Raw genomic sequence first — 9,705 nt, 5'->3', positions numbered from 1 at the left:
CGAGGCTGTCACCAGCACGGCGTCGACAACCCACACGGAGGACCCGCCCGCGGGACGCCGATCCGTCCCGTCTTTGTCCACCCCGGGTTGGTTCCAGGTCAGCGGGAGGTTGCGAGGGAGAGTCGAGAGCGGCAGAGGGGGGAAAATGCAGTTCGCGGGCGCCGCGACTCCTCGACGGGGACGGGCAGCACGACGAACTCGCTTGTGGGAACCGTTTCTGTCCCGTCTTTGTCGACTGTGGCTTGGAGCGTTGGGCGGATCAAGGAGGGGAGAGATCGCGCGCGAGCGACTCGCTCGCGGGACGAATTTTCGTCCTCTCTTCATTGCGCGGGACTTGGGAGGTTGACCAGAGACGCGGCGGAGCCGGGAGAGGCATAGAGCGAGAGGGGGCGGCGCCGGGAGGGGCATAGAGCGAGAGGGGGCGGCGCCGGGAGGGGCATAGAGCGAGAGGGGGCGGCGCCGGGAGGGGCATAGAGCGAGAGGGGGTGACCTTCGCCGCAAGTAGGTACGTCCAGGCCGTCCGTCCCCGCGAGTCAGAGACCACCGGCTCCCGCGGAGCCGCCGGAAGAGACAAGGACAACACGACGAGCTCTGCTCGCGGGGCGTCGTTCTGACCCATCTTCGTCTCCCGGGATCTTCAACGCGTCGCGGGGGATATGTGCCACGGACAGGGAGCGGGAGAGCCCGCTCGCGCGAAGGCGATCTGTCCCGACTTTGCCAGTCGCAGCTCGGAGGTGGCGGACAGGCGGTGGAGGTATCGAGGAGTGCGAGAGAGCTGCAGGATGCCGCTCTCCGGAAGACAGTACGTCCCGTCTTTGTTCGTGATCGGTGAGTCGAGGGAGTGCAGTCAGTCGTCGTCGTAGCCGCCAGAGTCCGTTGCGCGAGGGACGATGACTTGTCCCATAATCGCAGGCCCGGGGCCACGGCACACGACACGCTGGCCGTGACGAGAGGGCGGGCACGCGCGCCGTTCATGGGGAAGGAGGTACGTCCCGTCTTTGTTGCCCAAGGATCGAGTCGAGAAGCACAGGTCAGCATCGAAGCGGCAGAGGACAGCACGATGATACCACTCACGGGACATCAATGGGTGGTGTCTCTGGTCGGGAACCTCGGTGGCGGCTGAGCGCAGCGGGGGCAGACCAGTGTTGTGCAACGACGACGCTTCCCGTATTCACTTTCCAGAGACGTGGCAGAGAGAGTGGGCAGCGTCGACGTTGTCGAGGGCACGATGACCGCGGTCGCGGGGTGTTGATACGTCCTGTCGTTGCCAACCGGAGGTGTCGACACTCTGGCGAACGGACTGGGTGTCGCGCCCCTGTTCTGCACGATGACCTCGCTCGCAGGGAGCCGATTCGTCCCGTATTTGCTGAAAGGAAGGTGTAGGCGCCTGAGGGGGATGGCTGTGGGATCGCGGCGGCGCGCGTGAGGTACGTCCTTCATGATCACCAGACGTAGATACAGTCCAATGCAGGCGTCGTGTCGCCAGCGGAAGTGGGTCCCTGGGCGTACCCCCGTATGCTGCTGGCGCCGCTCACGCGACGTCAACGGGTCCCGCCTTGGAATATACAGCTCGGCGTTAGTCAGAAATCACTGTAGAAAAGTCGTAGGAACTCACGAAAGTGCGGAGGAGAATGGGAAACGGCATGCAAACCGTTTCTAAGGAACGACACGCGTCACTGATGAGGTCGCGCGAGTAACAGCAGATGATGGAGTGAGCAAGATGCAAAGCGAGTCGGCGAGTTCTTAGCGGCTCGACTGTCGATTGCAGTCTCGGAGAAGTACAGCGGTGTCGGCCAAACCAGAGACGTTGTAGCGGCCAAAGGCCGCTCGTGCGACGTCGATACGTCCCATTTTCGCCAAAGAGTTGACCCGGGACAGAGAGAATGTCGGAGGAAACCAGTGGCAGAGCCGGTAGAGCACTTGCTGCCACGCGAAAGCCTCGAGAAACGCGAACGCCACTCGCCACACCACTGTCTATATCATTGGGAGGGGTCTAATGTGTTTCGTGTCAGTTGCAGATGAAACAGAGTCAAGATGTGGACTTACCGCAGCGAAACAGCACACATGCGATCTCCACCATGAATCTTGCGGGAGGTGCTTGTCAACAACTCGATGGAGCCGCACGCACAAGGGGAATGCCACGATAGAGAATGGGGAACGACCATGCACGCAGCATGCCACATCTCAGAAGTGTCTCTCGGGAACACGATGCACGCCCGGTACCTCGTCATGAGATATGAGCCGAAATGCGCATAAGCGCGGGGAGAATTGCATGCCGTGATCCTGGTCGCGGGACGCCGAATCATCTGCTCTGGTCCTGGACGACGCGAGCAACGGCGGAACATTATCTCAAGCCATTCCTGGCAGGCACCGGCACAATACATTTCATTCTCGTCTACGAGATAAATAACTGAGATGCGATCAGCGCATTGTCATCAGCTAGTGATGGGAAACAAAACACACCAATTATCCTATGGAGTCGAAACAGTACATCGAATACCAAGCAAATCCGTATACATCAGCAGATCCCGCGGAACCGCGACAAACGCAGCACGGGATCGAGGAAACTTTGCAGTAGCAGATAAGCGATGTTGGTGAGGGGAATTTGGCCGGTTGAAAGACAGAGAAAGTGTGGCGATTCCCCAGCCCTGGAGGGTACGTGCTCGTACGGAGACCAGCGGCTGCATCCGTGCACGCTCGAGGGCACTGAAGGGCGGGCAATGAAGCAATAGTCCGGGGTATCTTGGCGAAAGCGTCTCGCAAAGCCGCACGCGCAAGGTGAGCTCGCATTGCTCTGGAGCCTGGCGTCAGTGCTCCGACGTGCGGTACGAGCGCAGATGCCTCGAGCGGAATAGGGACGTACGCGTGCGTGATTTTGTCCTGCGGCGTGTGCCCTTCTCCAAACCCGGTGTTCACTACCATCCCACACCGCCGCCGCGATATCCAACTTTCCTCTTGTGTAGCAGATTCTCTGCATCGTCAGTTGCTTGTGCTATAAACGCGCCCGCTACGAACACAGTGAGTAATCAGCGACTATCTCGTCGACGCGCATCGCGAACAGACATACCCCCAGAACTCGTCTTAAAGTGCACTTCATGCTCGTTACAACTTTGTAGATGTCGGCTAGATAGGCTCCTCAGCGTCGCAGGCGGATGAAAGAGATTGAAGGCGACGGACTGAATATCTCGACCACGTGGGACGCACTGCCACTCCTGCATCGTCCAATGGTGATTGCGATCGCCCTTATCTCTCGGCGCTCGCTGCTCTCGCAAACGCGTCTCCCCGCCGACTGCGGATGGGAGCATTAGCACAACTACGGCCAGAAGTTAGTATGCTTTGTAGACATACTTTTCATTTTCTCCACCACATGTCGGAAAAGGCATGACCGCCGCGGATTCCGTCAGAAGAGACGCGAGTCGGACAAAGGTCGAGGGGTACTGCAGTGGAGACCCGTGTCGAGTGCAGACATGTCAAGTGCAGAATATAATGTGAGAACAGAACAGTGCCGATTGCGAGAGATGAGCCTTACCTTGCACATGGTCACAGCTGAGCACAGGATTGGAGAGGACATTGGTGAGGACGGGAGGGTGAACTAGCATAATGTGGGCATAGAGATGGCCCAGGCAGGACATTCGCGACAGGGAACGGTATATACGGTCCGTCTCGTAAACGTTCCTTTGCGGTGACTAATCCCGAGGACTCCGGAAGTCAGGGCCACACTCGGCTACCACAGTGCTTCCCTGAGAAGCCACGGCTGCGTAGCATCACTATGCGGCTGTGGCTTCTTAGGGAAGCATTTCGGCAGGGAATTGCTGGCCCTGACCAAGGTGGATCTGGAATTTGCGATTTTAGGTAACTTAGTATTTCTCCATGAATAACTCAGAATGGGTGTAAGGCCATTCAGGCAATCCCTCAACAATATGGTCAGAGATCCCAAATTGCACACTCTCATGATAAATCCCAGTAGTGTATATTACAGCTGTTATTGAGGTGTTGAGGCACTCTGAGGATGACCTAACCTGTTTGATGCCCAGAAGAAGCTGGACCCTGATCTCGGAGAAGGGTTCAACTTCTCCAAGCTCAGGGGCTGCTCCGATCAGTAATGTTACAGAGTAGATCTACAGTATACAGATCGGAGAGAAATCCACACCTCGCTCCGACTCCGGAGTGCTGCATCTAAGCGGCGGTGGCCTCGCCGTAGAAGTCGTCCGACTCTGTCCAACAGTCCGTCGGATTCGGACAAGTCTCGATGAGAAGTGGCTCGTATTATGCATCAACTGCATGACTTACAGACTAAGGCTGCTTCTGCAATGTTCATTCTACCTCCTGGAACCTCTCGAGAGGCTAGCTAGCTCCTGCGAGGCAATTGGATCATCTGTGAGTGCACATGCAGCTCCGTGTTCAGCCCGCCCCATCCGATAACACAAACTAGGGCAATTTACATTTCGACATGATGCAACAAACAATGCGATTACGCTTCTGCTCCTACGCGCCACGAGCGAGACGCTTGAGAGATGGATACACACGCTTGAAACATCAGTAAGTACATGAGCGTCGAGATGAAGTGTGTGGCATGCGACCGCGTGGAAGAGCGTCGCGCCACAAATGCTCTAGGACCCGTACGTCTTCGTTCTCTCCCCGCGCCGTGGCCCTCGACCCTCAACGCATCCCGACAATCACGCCTGCACGCAGTCGCGCATCTACTGGTGGCGTTTTAGGGACCTTCTTTCACTCAGGCAGTTCAGCTATGTACTCGGACGGACAATCATCTCATGGAGCAATGCACAATTGCTGCCCTCTGTTACCGATGTACTCGCTTGTACCGACTCTGTACCGCGCCTGCGTATGTTGTATTTGGTCTTTAACGTGGATACCTTTCGTGCTGGCGTCTGCTGTGCACTTTGCGCGGCACTGCGGTTGTGAATGAGAGGTTTACGTCGACTTGCAAGTTGATGTTCAAGTTCAAATCTTCGGCGGCGAAGCGTGAGGCCCAGGAGCCGTTCGCAGGCACCGAAGACATTTCGGCCGAGTCACGTCGTGCAGGGAGACATATAGCGTGAGGTTTCAAGTCGAGGAATGGGTCGACGAGTGAGGTTGGTGCAGCATGCTGATGCTGCTATATTCTGGTGAGGGACTCGGATACTTCATGCTGCTGTCTATGGACTGCAATAGTGTGGTCAAGCCCCAGCACAATGGAAGTGGCACGCTGTTCGTTCGGTGGACGGTCTATCATTCGGACACTCTGCGTACAGACAAAGCACTATCCCGGCGGTTGAGTAACCTCGCGTCCGAGCGTTCACAACTGATCAATGGCTCGGACATCTAATCTACAAGGAAGTGGACGTCCGAGGCAACCAGGAGGTCAGTCAACTCGCTATAGCTGCTTCGCTTCGCGAGGCAGAACGCACGCGTACTCGCGATACGAAGTGCGAGATGCTCGCATAGATAGGATCTCAGGTGGACAGGTACTGCGTTTGCCGAGCGAAGGAGGTTACAGCAGTGTCCGTTCCGTACGCTATGCGTCTGGGAAGCCGAAGGTACGTATTCCCTTTTGTACCTCGCAATTGCACATCAACATGTCCCTGTTTGCTCCAGGACGGCAGTCAGAAGGCTTTGATTTCGTTGGCGGGATTTCGCATCTGACCCCTAGCTGTAGCTACAACGCGCTCAACTACGAGATACGTCGTCGACATGCCCTAGCACCTGAAAGGCTGGACAGGATGCCGAACGGCGAGTGGCAAACGAGACGTAAGTCCGGCGTGCGGGCGCGAGTAGGTACGCGCGCTGAAATGTTTCATACGGCAACCCGTTAGCCCGCGACATGGAGCGAGCGTCTCCGCTTGGTGTGGAAGATTCCTGCAAATTTCACCGGGGCGAGCAGACGCTTCGAAAAGCTTGGTGAGTCACGGGAGATATTACCCGCGGATCCAAGCTAACGAGCGGGGCTCGGGGTTTGCTGAATTTCAGGAGTTTCCACGACGATGGAGTCAATGTGTGCCGGTGTACGAGATATGAACGAATACGCGCGGCGGTGAGTAACCTCGAGGCAACAGAATCAGCGTCAGTCGCTAATGGAGCCTCTGTAGGTTCTCCCAGTTATTCACTTTATTTTACTTCCGGGGCGTGTAAACTAAGTTCTGACTGCCTACGCTTGGGACGGGCTGAATAGAGAGCAGGTCGAGGTCAGTCGGAAGCAAGTGAGACGAAAGCACGAAGCGGGGAACAGCACTACACTGCTGTCGTCGAGCTCCCCTCCTTCCGAAGCGAATTGGTTAACATGGCGTCGACACGAATAACGCGAGCGGCATCCAATTTGCGTACATTGCCGTCGCGTCGCGACACGGCGCGGCGTTTCCCCGATCGCAAGTTTTCAGCGCGAGAAGCCGCGCGCGCAGGTTCACTCGGAAGATAGGGTCGTTCAGTCGCCAGAAACCGGGTCTGGGGTGCGTCTGAAAGGTATATAAGCAGCTCGTCTCCTCGTTGGAATTTATCCACCGCCCCTTCGTGTTTTGCCCTCTCGCCTTCGCACCCTCCTCTTTCTATTGTATGTTACCCGTCTATTCGATGGATTGCTATAACTGACGCTTTCGATGTCTTTCAGGTGCAGCAGTGACTGCAGTATGCCGTGACAGAAGTGTGTCCGCGCTGACCGTACTACCGGTTATGCCGTCCTAGTACGTTCCGCGCTAGTTGTATTACAATGATGGTTTTTCTTACGGGACTGTCTTGCAGCGCTCTTCGTGAGCACTCCGTCGTGTCCAGCGCAGTAGGTCGTGGCTTGCCTAGCCCGCAGCGCACGTCGAACACGGTATATTGTCCCGTGTCACTTTCGTTCTATTGCTTTGCTTACGCGCTGTCATCTCACCGCAGGCTTTGTGCGCGTGTCTCGCCTGGATGACTACTACAGGAAATGAATCAGTTTATAAAGGTGCGCTCTATTCTTGCGTGACGGACGTGTTGCGTGCCCCGTATTGACCACACGATTGCTAGGCGATTGTCTACTACAACGAGCGGCGCCTTTAGCAGGTAAGAGATGACTTACGGATGTATTCAAATAGGCGGTAACTAATGTTCTAGAGCAGCCAGTTCGTTCACGACCGCCGTCCACGATCCCGTCATGACGGGTCCGAAACCGCAGACTCTAGATACATTGTATTCATGTCGGGTAGACACACAGGCTGCTAACGCTACCTACCCGACTGCTCTAGCACACGACGCAGGTAAGCGGGCCCTCAACGAACACGAATGCGTAACGTACCGCTTCTGTAGTGAGACTGTTAGCCTGGTCTCAAAGGCGGTGTTTTGCTGGGACTGCCGTTCACGGTCCCGTCATGACGGCTATAACTACATACAGTCTAGGTATGCTACTCTGTCTAGTGCCGGTATTCCAAGTGCTAACACATGACTGTAGTGTGTAATCCGGGTATGTGTAGTGCTCATTGAGTAGAGGTAACGCTTGAGGCTGCGCGTCTGTCGGCAGGGAGAGAACGCAGGTAAGGACGTTGCGATGACGTAGTGATTGTAAACACAGCATCCAAAGGCTGATTGTATTTGCCTAGTATGCGCTAATCTACTGTAGTGTACACAGGAGTAGAATGCCGCGCAGACGGGTGAGGTCGAGTCCCCGTCCTGCTACGGCAGCGCCGGCGGACTGCGAGAGCACATGTCCAGCGTGCTTGCTAGCCCTCACTGCCTTCCGCGTCCACAGCAGTGCCTTGCGGTGTATGTAGTCCCGTGCGGAGCCTGAAAGTGATGGGGGACACTGCTCCGGGGCAGGTCGCGGTTTTCGAGCATTCGCGCGGGAGTGGGGGAGGAGCCGGCTGGGTGGTTGCGGGGTGCTCAAAGTCGTGCCGGAAGGCAGAGAAGGAGAGCGGGCGATGGACTGGGCGAGCGAACGCGGAGCCGGTTCCCGTTCATGACAGGACAAGCCATCCGAGAGCGGGCGACGGGACAAGCGGGAGGGCGGCGGGAGGAAACAAAGTCGTTCTAGTCAGGCAGGGCTTGTTGTAGCGTAGAGATGATGAATACAAGACTTTACCTCTGCGATTACCCAGACCACTACATCATTATTATACACTCCCGCGCCGGCGCCATCATGTTCTCCTCGTACGCAGATCTTTCGGCGTTGCCTCGTCCGAGGGAGGGATCAAAGTCACTCTATTCACGCAGGGGTTGTTGTAGCGTAGAGATGATGAATACAAGACGTTACCTTTGCGATTACCCACTACAGTCCCGCGCGTCTTCGAGTAGCCCCCGACCGTATACGCAGTGAATTCGCCATCTTGTTCTCCTCGTCGGCGTTTGCGGCGGTCGATTGTCACGACATTCGCGTGAGGAGTGCGCGCAAATGTGAGATGGGCGATGTTCCACAGAATACGCACACATTCGTAGCTGGCGTCGTGTCGAAGAGTAGACTGTAGCTCGCTGCCGCGTGAAAGAGATCCGATAACGAAACGTCGCGCTCGCGTCGAGCGCAGACAGTCGACCAAGCAGTCGTCGTCATCGGTGCCATGCAAAGCCAGCGTCCGAGCGAATGCGGAAGTATATCTGCCCGCGGGATCTTCCCCCGGGCCTTGCCGGCGATCAACATCAATACAAAAATCTGCAGATCTGCGTTGTCTGGTCTCTGCATCAATGTCGCTGGTACTTGTCGACTCGCTGATGGCCATAAGCTTGGGGGGCGTGCTGTGGAAGGTTGGTGGACGGGGCGGGCAGCGTGGAAGGGGACATCAGATTACGACAAAGGACAAGTGTATGTATGAATAGTATGGTAACTGATAGAGCAAGATGCGCAGGAATACCATTACATTACAGCACGACGGAATCGGGGAAAGAGAGAATGGGTATTCGCAGATCCCAGCCTCCACCGGGTGCCACAACTTTGTGTTCACGACAAAGAAACCCGCACCGAAAAAGAAACTCGCCATCACGACATCTCCGCCCGCACCACGCGCTTCGTATGCTTCCCGGCTCGCCTGCGCTCGTTATGCGGCGTGGGCCGCTTCCACGACTCGTCCAGGGGCAGCTCCTCGAGCTGGCCCGGCTCGTGCTGGTGCGGTACCTGCACCTGCATCGGCGCGCGCTGCGAGTGCACCGGCAGCACCGCGACCTCCTGCACGTACGGCCGCGGCGCGTGCGGGGGGACGTTCGTGAAGGACGGCGTCGTCGGGACGGCGGAGACGCGCGGCGAGGCCCGCGAGAGGTGGTGTGGCGGGGGCGGGTACGGCGCCACGGCGGCGGGCGGCGACTGGCGGTGGTGCGGATGGGGGTGGCTGAACTGGGGTGGCGGCTGTGGCTGTTGTGGCTGCTGCGCGGCGGGCCACGGCCTGGCGTCCCGCGGCGGGTGAAGCTGCACTTGCTGCTGCTGCTGCTGCTGCCCGAAGCGCTCGCGTTCGCGTTCGCGCTCCTTGCCCTTGCCCTCGGGCTCGCGATCGACGGCCATGGCAATGTCGCGATCGAGATCCACCTCGATGCGGACGCGCAGGATCTCCTTGCCCTTCTGCGCGAAAAAGGCGCGCTCCTGGCGCTGGAAGTAGCCCGAGGTCGTTTCCATGAACGGCGGCGGCGGCGGGGGGAAGAGCGACATGAGCTCGTGGCCTGTCGGCGGGGGCGGATACGGGCGGGGCGTCATGACAGCGTTGCTCGAGAGATCGACGTCTGCGATTGGCAGCTCGTGTCAGCAACTATAGAAGCACTAGCAGGAAG

General features: G+C 57.5%; 5 protein-coding genes across 5 annotated transcripts in view; 1 reads left to right on the top strand and 4 right to left on the bottom strand.

Moving 5' to 3' along the window:
• Nucleotides 1-259: 259 nt before the first annotated feature.
• On the bottom strand, nt 260-619 carry GLOTRDRAFT_129151 (uncharacterized protein; the record flags this gene model as incomplete). Its single annotated transcript, XM_007867771.1, has 1 exon — nt 260-619. The coding sequence occupies one exon, from the start codon at nt 617-619 to the stop codon at nt 260-262; it is 360 nt and encodes a 119-aa protein (XP_007865962.1).
• A 228-nt stretch (nt 620-847) lies between these two features.
• On the bottom strand, nt 848-1,440 carry GLOTRDRAFT_129150 (uncharacterized protein; the record flags this gene model as incomplete). The annotated part of the gene is made up of 2 exons (XM_007867770.1): nt 848-1,119; nt 1,176-1,440. The coding sequence occupies 2 exons, from the start codon at nt 1,438-1,440 to the stop codon at nt 848-850; spliced, it is 537 nt and encodes a 178-aa protein (XP_007865961.1).
• Nucleotides 1,441-2,493: 1,053 nt separating this feature from the next.
• Nucleotides 2,494-3,097, bottom strand: GLOTRDRAFT_116073 (uncharacterized protein). The gene is made up of 3 exons (XM_007867769.1): nt 3,068-3,097; nt 2,864-3,007; nt 2,494-2,794 (listed from the first exon to the last, which is right to left on the bottom strand). The coding sequence occupies exons 2-3, from the start codon at nt 2,975-2,977 to the stop codon at nt 2,519-2,521; spliced, it is 390 nt and encodes a 129-aa protein (XP_007865960.1). The 5' UTR covers nt 2,978-3,007; nt 3,068-3,097; the 3' UTR covers nt 2,494-2,518.
• A 2,007-nt stretch (nt 3,098-5,104) lies between these two features.
• GLOTRDRAFT_93461 (uncharacterized protein) lies at nt 5,105-8,010 on the top strand (the record flags this gene model as incomplete). Its single annotated transcript, XM_007867768.1, has 16 exons — nt 5,105-5,294; nt 5,335-5,361; nt 5,466-5,537; nt 5,596-5,748; nt 5,814-5,898; nt 5,968-6,031; nt 6,170-6,395; nt 6,602-6,674; nt 6,733-6,808; nt 6,871-6,928; nt 6,991-7,026; nt 7,170-7,220; nt 7,270-7,359; nt 7,412-7,423; nt 7,448-7,493; nt 7,731-8,010. 16 exons carry the CDS (start codon nt 5,105-5,107, stop codon nt 8,008-8,010), a joined length of 1,539 nt encoding a protein of 512 aa, XP_007865959.1.
• Nucleotides 8,011-8,926: 916 nt separating this feature from the next.
• GLOTRDRAFT_138661 (uncharacterized protein) overlaps nt 8,927-9,705 on the bottom strand; it is a gene marked incomplete at its 3' end in the record, with an annotated part of 3,081 nt that continues 2,302 nt past the window's right edge. The window contains exon 2 of the mRNA XM_007867767.1: nt 8,927-9,657. Coding sequence (XP_007865958.1) covers nt 8,927-9,657 — 731 coding nt within the window. The remainder of the gene's footprint in view (nt 9,658-9,705) is intronic.

This window comes from Gloeophyllum trabeum (assembly GCF_000344685.1).
Source record: "Gloeophyllum trabeum ATCC 11539 unplaced genomic scaffold GLOTRscaffold_00006, whole genome shotgun sequence".
NCBI lineage: Eukaryota > Fungi > Basidiomycota > Agaricomycetes > Gloeophyllales > Gloeophyllaceae > Gloeophyllum > Gloeophyllum trabeum.
Note: the sequence above shows the minus strand (reverse complement) of the source record. Positions and strands in the feature narration are given on the sequence as shown.

Coding starts and splice junctions, on each gene's coding strand:
- GLOTRDRAFT_116073 (XM_007867769.1), bottom strand. CDS start 2,977: ATGCAGAGAATCTGCTACACAAGAGGAAAGTTGGATATCGCGGCGGCG. Junction 2,795..2,863: donor CAGGACAAAATCACGCACGC/GTACGTCCCTAT, acceptor GCCAGGCTCCAG/AGCAATGCGAGCTCACCTTG.